The sequence below is a fragment of the Musa acuminata genome, chromosome BXJ1-2 (assembly GCF_036884655.1).
Source record: "Musa acuminata AAA Group cultivar baxijiao chromosome BXJ1-2, Cavendish_Baxijiao_AAA, whole genome shotgun sequence".
In the NCBI taxonomy this organism is placed as follows: Eukaryota; Viridiplantae; Streptophyta; class Magnoliopsida; order Zingiberales; family Musaceae; genus Musa; species Musa acuminata.
The window spans coordinates 27,466,498-27,485,172 of NC_088328.1; the positions used below are offsets into that span (position 1 = coordinate 27,466,498).

Here is an 18,675-nt window from a genome sequence, read left to right on the forward strand (position 1 = left end):
GACAGCACCGCCTGCGGAGGCAGTGGCGCCCGAAAGGGGAGCCCACCCGCAGCGGCATCGCCGCCAGCGGGCGTGCCGCCCGCAGGCGAGGGCAGCGCCCCGCCCCTCGCCGCACAGGCCGCCGCCGGCAGGGTGGCGGCGGCGGCAGCAGCGAAAAGGGGAAAGGGCATTAGGGTTTTCTGGGAAAAAGACAGTTTTGCCCCTCGGAATTTGAGAAATTCCAGTTTCTGTCTTTTGTCCAAATTACGAAAATACCCTTAGGAATTGAGAAATTCCCTATATGTCCCTGATTTCAGAAAAATATTAATTAATTAAAAGGTTTAGTTGATTATTATTTTTTATTATTATCTAGTAGTCCTACATGATGATGATTATTTATACATGTGATGTATGATGTGTGGACGGATGATCATGGACCGTGTGATGTGTGTACTTGTGATTATTATTATTGAGGTCTGCGAACCTCCATTATATTTCTCGTTTATTGTCGGGCCTGCGTGCCTATGATTAAGTTGTAATCACATGAGGAGGCGTAGCGGGAGCGTGGATGCGACAGCAGGACCCACGAGACGAACGATCCTGATGCATGGAGATGCATCAAGATGTCGACGAAACCGACGAGGACGAGATGGACGATCACAGGGCATGGAGATGCACCGTTGCACACATAGATCTTGATGTGAGTGATTAGGCCTACTGGCTCGGGCCTAATCATATTAGGTTGTGGTCCATGATCATCTGATGTGATTGATTATACACATACTAGATATGTATATATATTTGCATGCGATGTAGATATATATTAAATATGTATATGTGTGACATGTCATATTAGGAGACCAAATTATAGAAACATCTCTCGATAATATTAAGTCGGTAAACGTGAGGCAATTAGATTGACCCACGTGGCCTTCCATCGTTATGAGTAGGAACCGAATCCCGGTGTAGGTTGAGTTGGTCGAGTCCCTCGAGACTCACCTATATCGCGATTCGCTATCTTGCTTACGACATAGAGATGTCACCGGTGACCTGAGGACATGGTATGCTTGGTCGAGTCCCTCGAGGGTATATCATCAAATCAGACTCATCTTGTAACGAAGGTGTTGACTTAACCGAGCATCATGGTTGGTCGAGTCCCTCGAGGCCATGGTGATTCGGAGGCCGAACAGGACGGGAATCACAAGGAGTTGTGATCGGTAAGAGTTGCCTACCTTTTAGGCTTAGTGTGATTGGTCGAGTCCCTCGAGGTTACACTAAGACGCTGATTGGATCCTGATCCCCACTAGAAGTCTGCCGGAGACTTCCGTTTCACGTGCTGAGGGTGTCGCGTGACTCGTTAGTAAAATAGTGGGAGCATATTAAGATAGAAGTCCATATCTTGATAGTTTATTTCTTGCAAAATCTGCATGTTATTCATTTTGCTACATCTTTATTTTCAGAAAATGTCGCTTTCAAATCCCTTACGTGGCATACTTGATGTCAACCGCCTCACTGGTCCAAATTATACGGATTGGCTCCGTAACTTGAGAATTGTTCTCACAACGGAGAAAATCGTGTACGTCCTTGATACAGTGATGCCTACGCCCGAAGAAGGGGCAAGCGAGGATGAGATCGCTCGCTACGTGAAGTACATTGATGACTCCACTCTTGCTCAGTGCTATATGTTGGGCTCTATGACTCCAGAGTTACAAAGACAACATGAAAAGATGGATGCCAGATCCATTCTCCTACATGTCCGTAAATTGTTTGAGGAACAGGGAAGGACTCAACGATATGAGATATCCAAGAGCCTTTTCCGCGCTAGGATGACTGAGGGGACACCGGTTCAGAACCATGTCCTAAAGATGATTGAGTGGATAGAGAAACTCACAGGTCTAGGAATGGTCCTAGAGGATAACTTGTGTGTGGACATTGTGCTTCAGTCCCTACCAGATTCCTTTTCACAGTTCATAATGAATTTTAATATGAACAAGCTTGAGGTGACTCTCCCAGAGCTCCTCAATATGTTGAGGGAGGCAGAGAGTACTATTAAGAAAGAGAAGCCAGTTCTCTACACTGGTGAGACCAGAAAGAAAAGGAAAGCAGAAAGGTCCCTTAAGAAGGGAAAGGGCAAGGGCAAACAAGGTAAAGCAAAGGTTGCTAAGAAAGACCCAACAAAGGACAAAGGCCAGTACTTCCACTGTGGTAAAGATGGGCACTGGAAGAGAAACTGCAAAGAGTACCTTGCAGAAAGGGCGAAACAAAAGCTTGATGAAGCTTCAGGTACATTCATGATCAGTCTCCATTTGTCAGACTCTTATGATAACACATGGGTATTAGATACCGGTAGTGCTTATCATATATGCAATTCGTTGCAGGTTCTGGCAAGGCCTAGGAGACTAGAGAGAGGCGAGATGGACCTAAAGATGGGTAATGGAGCAAAAGTTGCTGTATTAGCTGTTGGCGAGGTCGCTCTACATCTGCCTAGTGGAGCTTTTATTGCATTAGATGCATGTTATTTTGTTCCTTCTATTATCAAAAACATTATTTCCATTTCATGTTTAACAGTTAGTGGATATAAATTTGTTTTTGAGAACAATGGTTGTTCGATATTATTAGATGATAAGATCATCACGAAAGGAACAGTGCATAATGGTTTATTTATGTTAGACACCACTCCACATATCATGAATGTAAATGTGTCTAAGAGGAAACGAGATGAGGTGAACAATGCATACCTGTGGCATTGTAGGCTAGGTCACATCCATGGAAGAAGGATTCAAAAGTTGCTAAATGATGGATATCTAGATCCATTCGACTATGTGTCATATGCAACTTGTGAGCCTTGCATTCGTGGAAAACTGACCAACTCTCCATTTAGTGGAACTGGAGAGAGAGCCACTGAGTTGTTGGAACTCATACATAGTGATGTATGTGGACCCATGTCAACTCATGCCATTGGAGGTTACTCCTACTTCATTACATTTACTGATGATTTCTCAAGGTATGGATATGTGTACTTAATGAAGTACAAGTCCGAGGCCTTTGAGAAATTCAGAGAGTTTAAGAATGAGGTGGAGAACCAGACTGGAAAGAGTATCAAAACTCTTCGATCAGATCGAGGAGGTGAGTACTTAAGTACAGAGTTTACTCACTTCCTCAAGGACCATGGGATATTATCCCAATGGACACCTCCTTATACACCTCAGCTCAATGGTGTCTCTGAAAGGAGAAATCGTACATTATTAGATATGGTACGGTCCATGATGAGTTTCGCTGACCTACCCATCTCATTCTGGGGATATGCCCTAGAAACCGCAGCTTACCTTCTGAACAGAGTTCCAACTAAGTCGGTAGTGTCTACACCATATGAGATATGGAAAGGGAAGAAGCCTGATCTTAAAGTTGTTAAGATTTGGGGCTGTTCTGCCCATGTTAAAAGACACAACCCCGATAAGTTAGAATCAAGGACAGAGCGATGCAAATTTGTGGGATACCCCAAGGAAACTTGTGGGTATTATTTCTATCATCTCGAGGACCAAAAGGTCTTTGTAGCTAAGAGAGCAGTGTTCCTTGAGAAGGAACACATTCTTGGCGGAGACAGTGGGAGAATGATAGAGTTGAGCGAAGTTAGGGAACCAAGCTCAAGCACCACTCTACAGCCCGAGTCTGTTCAGGTACCTAATACACAAGTATCAACTTTACGCAGGTCTGATAGAGTATCCCATCCTCCTGAGAGATATGTGGGACATATTAGAGCAGAGGATGTAGAGGATATTGATCCTCAGACCTACGAGGAGGCTATTATGAGTATAGACTCCGGGAAGTGGAAAGAAGCCATGAATTCTGAGATGGATTCTATGTACTCCAATAAGGTTTGGAACCTAGTTGATGCACCCGAAGGTATTGTACCCATCGGTTGCAAGTGGATCTTTAAGAAAAAGATCGGAGTAGATGGAAAGGTAGAGACCTATAAAGCAAGGCTAGTGGCAAAAGGGTATCGTCAAAGACAAGGTGTTGACTACAACGAAACCTTCTCACCCGTAGCAATGCTAAAATCCATCAGAATTCTATTGGCTATTACAGCACACTATGATTATGAGATCTGGCAGATGGATGTGAAAACTGCATTCCTCAATGGGAACCTCGAGGAGGAGGTGTATATGATGCAACCTGAGGGATTCGTGTCCAAGAACTGCCCAGATAAGGTGTGTAGATTGCTTAGATCCATTTATGGACTAAAGCAAGCTTCCCGAAGTTGGAACATAAGATTTGATGAGTCAATCAGATCTTATGACTTCGTTAAGAACGAAGATGAGCCTTGTGTATACAGAAAGGTAAGAGGGAGCGCTATTAGCTTTTTGGTGTTATATGTGGATGACATCCTCATCATTGGGAATGACATAGGAATGCTATCCACAGTAAAGGCTTGGTTATCTAGACACTTCTCCATAAAGGACTTAGGGGAAGCATCTTATATCTTGGGGATTAGAATCTATAGAGATAGATCCAAGAGGATGCTTGGCTTGTCCCAGTCCAGGTACATAGTAACCATTGTCAAAAGGTTTGGCATTGAAAATTCTAAGAAAGGGCGAACATGGATATGATACCTTATGCCTCAGCAATATGGTATATCATGTATGTCATGCTATGTACTAGGCCTGATATAGCGCATGCTCTGAGTGTCACGAGCAAGTATCAGGCGGATCCAGGCTTGGAGCACTGGAAAGCAGTAAAGTGTATCCTTAAGTACTTGAGAAGGACTAAGGATCTTTTACTAGTATATGGAGGTAATAGCCTTAAGGTTGAAGGCTTCACTGACTCAAGTTTTCAGTCTGATGTCGATGATAGCAAGTCGAATTCAGGGTATGTGTACACCTTGAATGGAGGAGCAGTGTGCTGGAAGAGTTCCAAGCAAGATACCACTGCTGACTCGACCACAGAGGCGGAGTACATTGCTGCATCGGATGCAGCAAAGGAGGGAGTCTGGGTGAAGAAGTTCATCACAGATTTGGGAGTCGATACAGATAGCGACAAGTCGACTTCCTTATATTGCGACAACTATGGGGTGATTACTCAAATAAGGGAACCCGGGTCTCATCAGAAGTGTTCTGAGGAGGTTCCAGCTTATAAGAGAGATCGTAACCCGAGGAGATGTAATAGTGGAAAGAGTTCCATCCGAAGATAACATTGCAGATCCACTGACAAAGCCGTTGTCTCAAATTGTCTATGAGCGTCACAGGAGTCTGATGGGGATCAGACACATAGGTGATTGGCTTTAGGTCAAGTGGGAGATTGCTAGTCATAGGTGCCCAGCAAGCCAATCACGTGAGTGATGGCACGTGTGACTTGATACATAATCTTTTTGCTTATTATATTTTGGCGTATATCACTTTATAACTATTGCATAAATGCATATATATTGTGATGTCCTTGGATTTGTGCAATGGGAATCGGATCGTGATGAGATCACGATAATGAGATCGATTCACCTTTAAATACATATCCTAAATAATCCCGGTCATAGGTTACTCGAGAGGGACATCGTGATAACCGGATAGACTGGTGTGCTGTATACCCGTCCATATGATGGATGCAGCTGGTCTCATAGCTGCTCGTGTAGGGACACTAGGGATACAGTACAGGTGCTCATTGGAGAATGAGTTCACTGATTGATCCGCTTACGGAATGCTGGATGGTTGATGATGCCTTATTGTCAGACAGCGATTCCATAGTCCTAGTGGTGTATCTGGTCCTTAGACTTGAGACACCAAGGATGTCCTGTATGAGTGCTCCACTCTTTGATACCAGACTTATAGGTTTGACTGTTCTCAGATCTAGTACAGCTGGTCATTGGGAGTGGTAGTCGACCTTACGAGGGCTATTGAGTGTCGACAGAGGATCATCCACTCTCGGCGTCATGAGAGGAATATCCTATGTGTTCTTGCTCAGACAAATCCCTGGCCAGGGTCATTCGGGTTGAGAGAGAAAGAGTTCTCCGGGAGAATCCGATTAGAGCGAGACTCGAGTAGAAACCGTGTGGGTCTGACAGCACCATGCTCGATATACGGTCTCTGGGATATTAGATGGATGAGGGACTATAGGTACATGGTAACTGAGGACAGACAGGTCCAATGGATTGGATTCCCCTGTATCGTCTGGGGACTACGGCGTAGTGGCCTAGTACTTCCGTAGTCGATGAGTCGAGTGAATTATTACAGAGATAATAATTCACTCAGTCAGAAGGAGTTCTGACAGGTATGACTCACGGCCAGCTCGATATTGGGCCTAGAGGGTCACACACATATGGTAGGCATTGCGATGAGTAGAGGTTCGGATATGAGATATCCGACGGAGCCCTTGTCTTATTGGATGCAGATCCAATACCCACTAGGGAAAGGACTCATTAGGGTTTTGACACGGGATCTCTATAAATAGGAGGGATTCACAGCCTCATAGGCTAGAGTCTTTGCTTGCCCTTCCTATTCTCCTCTCCCTCTCCACCTCAGAGTATGCCTGGAGTTTTGAGGAGCGTCGTCGCAACCCTGCTGTGTGGATCACCGCTAGAGAGGAGGACGCTTGACCTCCTTCACCCTCTCCTAAGGATCTGCAAGGAAACAGGGATATACGATCTCCCTAGGTAACACAATCTCTATACGCAGTTTTGTGTTTTGCGGATTTTGCGCACCAATCTTCGCACGACGACGAACATCTTTTTGGGAATCGGGGATTTTTGTTTTCTTGTTCTTCCGCTGCGCATATGATGTCGCCCCCTCAATGATTTCCCAACAAATCGGGAAGCCGAGCAGGGGTTGCGACCTCGGACAATGTGCGACCGAGGAACACGGCACAGGCGGGCAGGCCGCGCAGGCGTGGTCTCGGGCAACATGTAGCCGAGGAGCACAACACAGGTGGGCTGGTCACGCAGATGTGTCTCGGGTCATGGGGCCGAGGAGCACGACGCAGGCGGGCAGGCCGCGCAGGTGTGCCTCGGAGGCCATGGAGCCGAGGAACACGACGCAGGCGGGCAGGCCGCGCAGGTGTGGTCTCGGGCAACACGCAGTCGAGGAGCACGGCGCATGCGGGCTAGCCGTGCAGGCGTGGTCCCGGGCAACATGTAACCGAGGAGCGCAACTCGGTCGGGCAAGCCGAGCAGAGGTGGACTCGGGGTCCCTCGGCTCAGGCGGATAGTCTGCGCTGAGGTGGACTCGGGCAGACTGCGCCGAGGGACATGGCTCAGGCGGGTAGGCCGCGCTGAGATGGACTCGGGCAGACTGCGATTGAGGGACATGGCTCAGGCGGGTAGGCCGCACTGAGGTGGACTCGGGCAGTGCATGGCCGAGGGACACAACTCAGGCGGGCAGGCCGCGCTGAGGTGGACCCGGGCAGTCCATGGCCGAGGGGTTTAGATTCAGAAGGGTTTAAGCCGGGGCCAACCGCGAGCAGAAAAGGGGGTCAGGCAGATACTGAACCTTCGCTCAGAAGAGACTGAGGCGGGGCTTAGATTTCTTTTCATGAGTACATCGGGTAGCCACCGCGAATGCTTGGCCTCTCTTATGGAGCCCGCGGTCGGAGGTCGTCCCTTCTCCCCGCGGCCGCCCAGGCCTCCGCTGCGATGTATTGATTAGCCCGCTGGAGCATCTCCGGCACCGTCGTGTGAGGTCGCTCCGCGAGGGACTAGAGGAATTTGGAAGGTCGCAAGCCTATCATAAATGCCTGCACTAACAGAGAGGGGTGAGTGTCCGATAAGCATCGGATTTGCGTGGCAAAGCGATCCACGAAATGTGAGAGGGGCTCGTCCTCTCTTTGTTTGAGTCCGAGGAGCAGTGCCGCGGAGGGCTTTGGACGGGCATGGGCTACGAAGTGGAGCTCGAAGTCCTTGGCGAGCTGGCCGAAGGAACTGATCGTTCCGGTCTTCAAGCCGTCGTACCATGTGCGGGCTGGACCCCTCAGGGTAGTGGGAAACGCCCTGCACATTAAAGCGTCAAACGTTCCATACAGTGCTAGTTGGGCACGGAAAGTGGCGACATGGTCCGCTGGGTCAGTGGAGCCGTCGTATGCATCCAGAGAAGGGAGCTAGAAGTTCGGGGGAACCGTGTGATCTCGTATCTCTGGTGCGAACGGAGATCCTCGGTATGGGTCCACCCCGACTCTCCCTTCGAGTTGCGGAACTCCTTCTCTAGTTCGTCGAGCCGCTGCCAAAGAAAGTGTAGCTGGGCTCGCAGGGAGTCTGTTGAATTCGAAGATAATATCTCGAGCTCCGAGCGGCCGCTCGGGTTTGTCCTTACTGGATCCCCGAGTGGGGTCGGTCTGACCCGAGGAGAAGTGGAAGGCTCCAGAAGCGTCATGTGGGCTCGAGTGGGCGGCTCTTGTTGCCGTAGCGGCTGAGTCATATGTGGGGGTGCCGGTTGAGGGACGAGCGGGATGATGGTTTGCACCATATCCGTCAGAGCTCGAACTTGAAAAGCGAGGTCGTGAAAGGCCTCGGACGACACCGGCGAAGGAACGCTCGGAGCGCCTTCGGGCGGAAGCAGATCCGAGTTGTCCAATGAACGCCAGTAGCGTTCCGAGGTTGCGGGGAGGTCGTCAGCCCGCGGCCCGTCACGCAAGGGACGCACGTCCTACGCTCCTGCTAAGAACGATCCCTCAACGGGGGGTTCGTCGGGATCAGTCTGAGGATCCCTCGACATTCGGGCCCTCCTTCTAGCGCCAAAATATTGCGGGGGGCAACTATTTAAGCCGTGGCCTCGGGGTCGACGCGGCTCGGTTCGGGGGTCCGGATGTCGGGGATCTCGAGCGGCGTCCCTTGGGGTCTCCCGGCGGCCGAGCACGGTGGTTCAGGTCGGGACGTCGGGTCGGGAGGAAGCTCCGCCGTAGCGCCGGGAAGAGGCGACACCGTCTCGCACCTGCACATAGGTCGGGCCGGGAGCTTGGCCCGACCCCTCCGACGATCAAGTTTGCGATGTGGAGAGGGTTTTGGAGGAAGAGATGCCTTCGAGTGTGTTGTGCTTGTTTTCCTCCCCCTGTTCGTTTAGAACTCTAGGGTATTTATAGATGAGTTTGATGTTACATGATGTGGCTACTTGCAGGAGGCAGGCTGATAGCGTCTGACATGGGGTTGGCGTTGCGTGAAGAACCAAGCCTGAGTTAGGTGTTGATGCCGACTTCCTCGCGCAGTGTGTTGTCCAGGCTGATGTCATGGCGTGTGACATCGTCATTTTTACCCTTATCAGAGCACATTCATGCGTATGCCAAGATGCATGCACATCCCTTGATTCCATGATTTGGAGATTTCACCAAAATCATTAAAATTCATCCATGATATAAAATTGGTTCTTTTCTGGATTTATTTGAGTAAATCAAAATCTCCCATTTTATTGTGCATATTCTATAGTCTAATAATACTGTAGTGCTTTTTAAAGTATGCTATGACGTGTCTAACGGTGCCATACCTTTTTCATAAAACGTATATTCTTAAATAACATTCGGTGTTTTTAAATGCTGTAAAATTTTATATAAACAAAGAAGGCTATAAATTTTATTGGATTATTGGAAATTTAAAGAAAATAAAAGATAATCAATCAAATCATTTGCTGGTTGATACAGACAAGAACTTAAAAATATAAGAGAATTTTTTGTGAAAAGACCGAGTTTCAAACTTCACTAATTAATTATATTATCATATTCAATCTGCACTATGGAGAAACTAATCAACCGTGAACGTATCGTACGGAAGTTTGACTTGAACGGTCGAGATTAGCGACGCTTCGATGAAGTCACCAATTATTTTTAGGAGCCGACTGAGCCATGTCAGGTTAGCATGGTGAAATGGATTGAAGAATCCTTGTTTACGCAAAGACTGTCATATACCATGAGCCACGTCAACCATACGGCGTTAGCATCGTGGTTGTCCACCATGTCAATGTGGCATCGGTGGAACAGTGACTGCTACTACGCAACGGCAAAATAGCGGAGGTTAGAAGAGGGCCAAAAGTAAACATGGCGGCGGCGATTGGCGGCGCACGAAGAGCCCTCGCATGCCGTGGCATCCCTTCTTCTCTGATCTCCGTTGCCGCCACCTCGAGAGCTTTCCCATCTTCTTCTCCTCCAACTCGGGCCTTCTCTCGGCTCTCGCGCCGCAAGCGTCCCTCGGGAATCTCGAGGTACTTCTCCCTCGCAACTTTCGCCATCGTCTTCGATCTTATCCCATTCGTTTATTAGTTTTAACTTAGAATTTGGGCGATATGATCTGGAAAAGTTTACATCTTTTGTACTTACTAATCTACTTTTTTCCATGTGGAAGCGCTCACCCTTAGAATTATTTTTGGATCATCAACGCAGTCAATTTTTTTCAGAATTAAGAACTTCGAAGTTTTGTTATTCTTTTTTTCTTCTCGTTTTGCATCATCTTTCTATTTATTTGAATATTTTTTGTGGGTTCTTGTTTTATAGTTGGATTGTGTGTGGCGAAAGTGGTATCTTTGTTATTGTAATGTGAATTGTCTGCATTGCTGACGGATTAGGTCCCGCAGGTCCGCGGTTGAGTTGGGTTGTGCACAGTCTCTGATGCCTTTTCACAGCGTTACTGCCACGGCATTGCTCACTTCTATGCTCTCCGCAAGGCCTGGAGGCTGGACTTGGCTTTCAGAAGGTAATCCGTTTATCCTCTCTTCTTTTTTGTAGTTCATCATAATTAGCAAATATTATATGATAATTTGCCTGTTTTACTTTAAAACATAATTGGTTTGATTCCATGAATTGGATTGAGAGACTATGACGGTATCACTTGTTGTAGCAGAAGTGTTTGTTTTGCTTAGGTTAGTTTTAGTTAGTTTACTTGTTTTACTTTGTCTGAAATGTTACGACAGATACTTCAAATCTAGCAAGTTTAGATCTTTCTTTATATTCTTCCTGACTTCTCAAGTCCCACATATACTTTTAGATCAGTTTAGTTATGAATTGGAACTGACCTCAAAGATGTTATCTGTTTTTTTTTTGTTATAGAATATTTTAACACAACATACTTTTTTGTTTTAGTTTTTCTATAATTGTAGAGGTCCCTCAGGACTTCTGTTTGTTTGTTTTTATTTTCTGTTTGCAGGGTTACTATCACATTATTTAACTTTTCGACAGAAAAATCAACTAATTATAGACACAATTTTTAGGAGAAACAGTAGGTGATGGGATATATTTTCAACCACAAACTTTTAACTTTCCTAGCTGCTGTTTGATCAGTTACATTGGAGTCTTATGGTTTTTTCTGTTTGTAAGGAATAGGTCCAGTGTAATATTGTTTTTATTATTCTAGTAATCTTCAGACCTCTGATTTTGGGTTTGAGAGTTTGTTCTTTGGTTAAAGAAGATTATGGGCATACCAAAGAAGAACTCTCAAATCCAAATCAGAGTTCTAAAGATTACTAGAATAATAAATTCTTTTAACCCCCTTATCTGTTGGTTTGGTATGCCCATAACCCCCTCTTATTCATTGGGTTTGAGAGCTTGTATGCCCATAACCTTCATTCGAGTTTGTTCTTTTAACCCCCTTATTCGGTGAAGTGTTTTGCCTGAATTTTGAAAATTAGAAACTTAATTTTATTTTTCCTCTATGAAATTTCAAAAACCAAACAAAACAGATATGTTTTGTGGCCATCAGATGCTTCCAATACAGAGTTCTTAAACTTGTTTGTTTGAGTACCATGATATATTTATTTGAGTCCTGATCATTTGATAGACTGTGGCATGTTTGTCGGAACTCAAATGGAAGAAAAGTGTTAAACTCTTGTTTTTATTTGGTTCTGGAGTAAAGGATTAGTATCGGACTGGCACCAATCATCATACTTAATAGAGGGGTTCTTGTATTGTTTGTTGCTCATATTTGTCCATATAATATAAAGGTCAAATAAGGATTTCCTGTAGCTTGATTGATATTTTGGAATTTCTGATATATGTAATGTGATAAAAGTTGAGTGTGCCAGCCCATATCTTTCTGAACTGTTGTCTCTTCTCTCCCTTGTTTCCCCTTATCTTTTCGTGAATTTTTTGTTGTTCATCCCTGATTTGTTATGGGAATCTATCCAGCAGTGTAGTTTTAGCTTCATCCATGCTTGTCAACCTTTGACTCGGTGAAATGTTATGCCAGCCTCACCAATTTATTCAATTTCTGAGTCATGCGTGAGGGATCTTATATGGCAGTATTTGCAGAATCAGGAAAAAGTTCGAGATGGATTGTACAGCATAAAATTTCAATATGGAAACGTCAGGTCAAGCAAACTGGATCATGGTGGATTGAGTTGTTTTGAAATAATCAGAAATTTATTTTGTTTGGTACTTGACTGGTGTTCGTCAGTCTTTTGGGGGTTTCAAGACCCATCTCTATAACGAACAGCCAGATCAGATCAGTCCAAGAATAATATGGACCGTTTTAAGTGAGAAAGTTGATATGCATCCACTGTAACTAGCATGCACGATAAGTGTGGTACATAACTATGTAGTATGGAACCATGTTTTATGGTGACAAGCAACACTTGGTTTCTGTTTGCTAGCATTGGCAGTGCTTTTCTGCATCTCTGCTATAACTATCATTGGTTCTATTTACGGTCATTTCTATAGGCCATGTTTTGCTTAAGGTTATAAATTAGTGTTAGTGTTATCATTGTACTTATTTGGCATGTGCTTCTTCTATTTTCCAATAACTTCATCATGAATTTGACTCTATTGCTTTAGGAAACATTTTTCTAATGTTCCTAACCCGGCATTGTTCTTATGAACAGTCATTTATTTTGTTGCTTAACAAACAGGACAATGAGTGACTTCTGCTGGTTTAAATCATATTTACTCCTGTTAAATTCCAAATATATCTACCTTGCTGAGTTTTTCTTTTCCACTTGAACAATGCATCACCTTATGTTATGAACCTTTGTTATCATCACTTGAACATGTAAATCATCTGGTTGTGTTAGTGAAATGTTGTCTGATATTTTATTTGCTTTGCATATGTAACATGATAACTTTTTGTAGGATTTGCAACGCCTCTATGACATCAGAGATAAACTTGAAACAAATGCTGTGCTGAGGATTGCTGAGTTTGATTCTTGATCAATGTGCTTACTAGAAGGCGTCATTGCTCTAAACGATGATCTTGGTTCTTCTCTCTTCTAAAATAAATGTTACGTTGGATTTCAATTCTAGCATACCAGAAATATCTCAACAATTCCTTTCTGGTCTTGTGTTATGAAAGTGTGTCGCAACCTCCTGGCATAGTCATTCTTATAGTGGTTGAAACTTTTTATCATATTCTCAGGAACATCCATCTGCAGCTGTTTTCCTTTTTGTTATCTGTTTCACGTTTCAGTCACGTTTTTTAGACGCGTGTTTTTAATATTTGGATGCGCAAGGTTTCATTCGGATGCGCAAATGTTAACACAACATTGCTACTTGAGGTGCTGTCATCTGGCCAAACATTATGATGTTTGTAAGTTAGATAAGCAATCAATTGCTATTTTATGAGTCTGTCAGCCATCAAACCTTTAATTCTGTCATTCTAGTCGTTTGATTGGTTATAATAGTCAAGCTTGTTGGAGTTTTGGTTTTAGCTCTTTTTGTTTCCTACTTTGGATAGGTCGAAACCATATTAATATCATGCACCTCAATGTGTTTTGTGCTTGGAGAAGGATGAACAGATGTCGAGATAATAATTGAAGCGAAAAATGTAGTAGACGGCATGCTGATTCACACTTTTTTGTATGATATTGTGCAATTCTGCTGTTGAGAAAAAGAGTGGGTGACCACAAGCTTATCAATGTACCCATTTCTTCTGATTCCTTCAGCAAAACATGCAGGTAGAAAGCAGCATCCAACTTTAGTCAGACTGATTTGAGGACTTGCAAGATGTTGCGACTAATTATAGCACTTCTCAACTGGACAGCATATTCTTGGTTCATGCGAGGTTGTGGTCATCAGCATCAATTGAAGCTCTCACATTTCCGGAGGATCACACCCAGCGGAGGTAGTGATTGAACTTGTTGAGGGATCTCTTGGGCAGTTCATTTGTAGGCACCAAGTAGCGTGTTATAATAATTATTTACATCATTGCAATTGGGAATCGCCTGACTGACCAAAACACCCGGCTTTGTCACTTCCACCACTAGAATGTCGGCGAATTAAGCTTACTATTCCTCGACTCGAATGTGAGGTTCCGAGCGGAAGAAGTGACATACCAATGACAAGATGTCGACGCGTGAAGGCAATGGGCAAAGTTTGATAATTGGTGGCTGATGGGGGGGGGGGCTTCACATGTTGTCATCTACAATTATCAGCAGTCCACAGTTGGTACTGAGATGGGGACATGATGATTAACACGTTTTAGAGACTCCAATAATTGTGCTGAAGAATCGTACAATCGTGGATGATTTGATTGTTCCGAAGGCTGATAATAATGATGCTAATGCCGATGTTTCATCTAACTGATAAGGCATACAGTTATCAAAGATACCCTTAGAAATAGAAATATTGATTCTCATGTGAATCTTTCGATGTTCAAGTTAGTAATTCATGATCGCAAGTCATTCAAAATGATCTCCTCTTTTTTTTATTATATTAAAAATAAGTTTTTATATCTAGTCAAAAAAGGATAATATTTTACGATGAGGTAATCCTTAATCACCTCTAACAATCTATTCTATTTTTACTCTTTTCTCTACATAACTAACAAAAAGAAGATAACTTGTAATCATTTGTCTGATTCTTATTCATATGGGCAAACGGTCGGGGATAGCCCTGTCTCCTTCCTTCTTTTAATCATATATTAGATGACGTTCGACTAAAAGCTTTTCAGTCTTCTTGCCAAAATAATACGTGAGGCATGACGAGGGTTGAACGCTCGAATCGAGTAAAAGGATTCAAATACATGCACACACACCAAACTTGACTGAATTCTCCATGCCCGCTTCTCTTGAAATTATTGCTCCTTTATGCATTCTTTCCTACTGTTTACAGTGCGAGTGACTGATTCCAGTCTTTATTCGTTGCATCTCCCCGTATTATGGGTTGACTGCCGCGTTCACTGAGCTTCCCAGTATCCGAGTTCGGAAGCTGTACCGAACCGAGTCTACTGTCGAGAGAGAAACGTGGGATAAGATGACTATTCCAACTTGGTTTGTCCTGTTCATCGGATGAGATGACTCTTCCTCCGTGAAGCACATACACATGGCGGAGAACTCCACCGGGCTCCGGCCATGGGCACAGCTGTGAGTCTTAAGAGCCCCAATCAAGTTGTTGGCAGTTTACTTCATCGAATGAATTTATTTGATGTTCCATCGTTGCCCATCTTCGTTAAGATTTGAGTTCAGTCTCTATCGAAGAAGACGTCAGCTGCATGGATTCAAGATGCACATTTATTCCGCCCTTTGGTGTTCTGAAAGAAAATCCAATACCTCCAACGTATGGGAACAGAAGGGAACTGTTCTCATTACCTGTAAGTGATCTTGGTTTCTTCGGTTTCACTCGAGGAGATTCGTCGAGCCCGTAATGACAACGAGTGTTCCTGCACTTGTCGTCAAGGAGGCTCGAGGAAGAGGAGGATCCATGTTTTGAATCCAGAACGTGTTAGTCGTGGCACATCTGGAAGAAGAGGAAGACGAAGAAGAAGAATGGGGGTTCTGTGTAGCTCTCTACCTGTGCGTGTATTCACAGGGCCCGGGCTTCAATTGTTCTGGTCGGCTATCATCGAACATGGCCTCATGGTCTCTCCCTGCAGATCTCGGATCTCGTACACTCCACGGTGGACAACAATGGCTACGAGGGTGGCCTTGTCTTCGCAGACTTCATTGCACAACAAAAAGGCACTCGACTGATTAGAAATCGAAGCATTAACCTTGCGTGATTACAAGTGTGTGGTACTGCAAAGGTAAAGCTATCAACATCCACCAACAAAAAGCCGATACTTGTGCTTTCAGAGAAGACGTTGTCGTGCTGATATAGCAGATTATGAACATCAAGTGATTGCCACAGCATGCAGTTCTTAAGCGAATCAGATAGTAATGAGAAGGACGATAAAATGATGAATTCAGATCGACCATAGAGGTGAATTTAACTGAAATTACTCGATTCATTTGCACTGTGAACCTATAAACCCAAATCAGCATAAAAAAACAGCCAGTTTTGGTTAGTTATCGGATCCAGAAAGGAGAGACAGCGAGAGCGGAGTGTGTAGTGTAGACGTGAGCCAGCTTTGGTTGAAATGTTTGGCCGGTCAGTATTCCATCATTTTTCGCATTCGGGCTCAGTTGAAAAGAATAAAAGAAGAATTATTGAAGAAACTTTATTGAAGAAATTTTGAAAAAGCTTTAGTTTAAATACTGTCCACTCTCCTATTTATAAGAGGAAGAATTTTTCTCAACAGAATAAAGAATTTCTCTTAACAGAGTAGAGAGATTTCCTCATATAGTTGAGAAAATCTTATTTGCTATCATGCCCCCATAAGATGATGCTTCTGTCAAGGATATCAATTTTGGATTCATGCAAAGCAAACAGTTTACGAGTCAGAGGCTTCGTGAATAGAGCAAGAGCAAATCGTTGCTGCTGTTGTTGTTGTTACTGCGGTTGCGACGACGACGACGACAGTTGCAGCATAAGAGAAAGCTACAGCAATGAAAAAAGCTATAGCAATACTGTATGTAACAAAGGAATAAGCTGCAGTAGAAGAGGTTGCAACGATGCTATAGCATAGAAGGAAACTACAGCAGAAGTGCAACAGAGGAGAAAGCTGCAATAGAGGTGCAGCAGAGGAGGAAGCTGCAGCGATGCTACAATAGAGAAGAAAGCTGCAGCAGAAGAGGAATAGAAGATAAGAATTATTGAAGAAACTTTATTAAAGAAGCTTTAGTTTAAATATATTAACATGTCTTTCTCCTATTTATATAGATTATGAGAGAGATTTTCCTCGACAGAATAAAAAGATTTCCTCGAAAAAAAATTTATCAGATATCAACTTCTCTCTAATCCTCCTAAATCCCGGCAGCGGACCACAGATTTCCTCCTCACTTCTCTCTTGTTCTCATCCTCCCAAACCCGGCAGCGGACCACAGATTTTCTCCTCCTTTCCTGGTTCGGCCACACTAAACACGGCTCCTCCACCCACTATATATTCACCGGGCGCTAGGAATCATCAGACAAGGTGCGTGCAGAGAGTTGCAGAGATAATTAATTGCCAACAGGAAGAGATACCATGAGGAACTGTCACGGTGGTCGAGCAGATCTTAAGTTGGAGAGGAAGCTGGCGGAAAAATATAGGAGACTGCACATGAAGACCCTGTACTTGAAGCTTTCCTCCATCATTCCCGCGGAACACAGAACCACGGCAAAGGTAAGCATCTTGCTTCTTCCTGCGCTTCTATTTCTTTCTCGGATGTTTTATCTCCATCAGAACCCTACTGCCTGATGAATGGGTTTCTCTCTCTTTCTTCTTTCTCTTACATGATTTGATTGATCTCAGAATGCGTCATCGCCATCATCCACGTTGACATTCCTTCCTCTCACAAAGTATTCTTAAACTAATAATCGATGGACAAAATAATTGCAGTAATTGTATGTCCTGAGATAAAAGTCGTGGACTTGTCTACTTTTCTTCCATCATCTGCTACATTATAATACAAGAATTGCTATTGAGTTACAGGATATAATGACAAAGCAAGACAACTTGGATCAAGCCACATCTTACATCAAATATCTTCGTGCAAGGATCGAAAAGTTGAAGCAGAGAAGGCTCGTGCAGACCAGCGCGGCCAGAAATGAGATGGGAACGGGCTATCTATTGCCAATCATTGAAGTAAAATACCAGGATCTGAACCTGGAGATACTTCTGATAAGTGGTGTGAACAAGAGCTTCATGTTCCATGAGGTGATCAATGTTCTCGAGGAAGAAGGTGCCGAAGTCATCCATGGTAGCTTCTCAGTCGTCGGTGACAAGATCTACCACACAATACATTCGCAGGTGATCACGATCCTTCTCTCTTTGCTCTTTACTAGTTTGGGTAGCTCGAGCTAAGGCAGATGATGATTTATGTCCAGGCAAGGGATTTTGTTTATAGGATCAGGACACCTTACCTTACCTAGGTTAATGAAATCCTTCCCAAAAAAACATGGTTTTTTTGTGTTTGCAGCTACGACTCCAATCGATCAGGATGTGTCGGTCTTCCTGTTAGCCAACAGCATTTAACCTACATGTGTGATGAGCTGTTATTACCTGTGTTTGCAGGCTGTCAGCACCAGAATTGGCTTGGAGGCTACGAGGGTATCTGAGAGACTGAAGGAGCTGGTTAAGTAATCATCTAGGAGACATGGTTTTCCAGATTCCTGAGGACATATGGACGTGTACCATGCACTTTTTTTAAGACTGCTATTGATATGGATCATTTTCGTCGGAGGAGGAAGAAGAAGATGATCCCAACACCACGAACAGACGTACTGCTTTCCTCTTTCCTTTTTTTGAGTTGAGATTGATGCTTGGAGCTTGCACGATTGTTGTACCCTCTGTAGTCTGCAGACTATTGACTAATGGAAGCTTCTCTTGTTTCAGTGGCATTTTAGTTCTCTTAAACACGTTCTTAGCGCTCGTATGGGAATCTTCCTCGTACTCACCAAACATTTTCTTCGACCGTGTCGGCGATCCGACAACCCTTCAATAGAAAACTGGCGGCA

At 44.2% G+C, this 18,675-nt stretch overlaps 2 protein-coding genes across 3 annotated transcripts; both read left to right on the plus strand.

Moving 5' to 3' along the window:
* Positions 1-9,918: 9,918 nt before the first annotated feature.
* Positions 9,919-13,270, plus strand: LOC135606756 (protein NUCLEAR FUSION DEFECTIVE 6, mitochondrial-like). 2 transcript variants are annotated; one of them, XM_065097939.1, is made up of 3 exons: positions 9,919-10,142; positions 10,503-10,630; positions 12,997-13,270. In XM_065097939.1, the coding sequence occupies exons 1-3, from the start codon at positions 9,979-9,981 to the stop codon at positions 13,014-13,016; spliced, it is 312 nt and encodes a 103-aa protein (XP_064954011.1). In that variant the 5' UTR covers positions 9,919-9,978; the 3' UTR covers positions 13,017-13,270. The 2 variants fall into 2 exon arrangements, with proteins under 2 accessions (XP_064954011.1, XP_064954020.1); XM_065097948.1 differs by having other exon boundaries at positions 9,927-10,142; positions 10,512-10,630.
* Positions 13,271-17,059: 3,789 nt separating this feature from the next.
* Positions 17,060-18,558, plus strand: LOC135613027 (transcription factor bHLH162-like). Its single transcript, XM_065109929.1, has 3 exons — positions 17,060-17,341; positions 17,651-17,968; positions 18,233-18,558. The coding sequence occupies exons 1-3, from the start codon at positions 17,204-17,206 to the stop codon at positions 18,299-18,301; spliced, it is 525 nt and encodes a 174-aa protein (XP_064966001.1). The 5' UTR covers positions 17,060-17,203; the 3' UTR covers positions 18,302-18,558.
* Positions 18,559-18,675: the final 117 nt, after the last annotated feature.

What these genes read in the sequence shown, in the direction of transcription:
- LOC135606756 (XM_065097939.1), top strand. Translation starts at nt 9,979, where the DNA reads ATGGCGGCGGCGATTGGCGGCGCACGAAGAGCCCTCGCATGCCGTGGC. An exon ending in CGTCCCTCGGGAATCTCGAG is followed by an intron (nt 10,143 to 10,502) that starts GTACTTCTCCCT and finishes CTGACGGATTAG; the next exon opens with GTCCCGCAGGTCCGCGGTTG. An exon ending in CTGGACTTGGCTTTCAGAAG is followed by an intron (nt 10,631 to 12,996) that starts GTAATCCGTTTA and finishes AACTTTTTGTAG; the next exon opens with GATTTGCAACGCCTCTATGA.
- LOC135613027 (XM_065109929.1), top strand. Translation starts at nt 17,204, where the DNA reads ATGAGGAACTGTCACGGTGGTCGAGCAGATCTTAAGTTGGAGAGGAAG. An exon ending in AACACAGAACCACGGCAAAG is followed by an intron (nt 17,342 to 17,650) that starts GTAAGCATCTTG and finishes ATTGAGTTACAG; the next exon opens with GATATAATGACAAAGCAAGA. An exon ending in ACCACACAATACATTCGCAG is followed by an intron (nt 17,969 to 18,232) that starts GTGATCACGATC and finishes CTGTGTTTGCAG; the next exon opens with GCTGTCAGCACCAGAATTGG.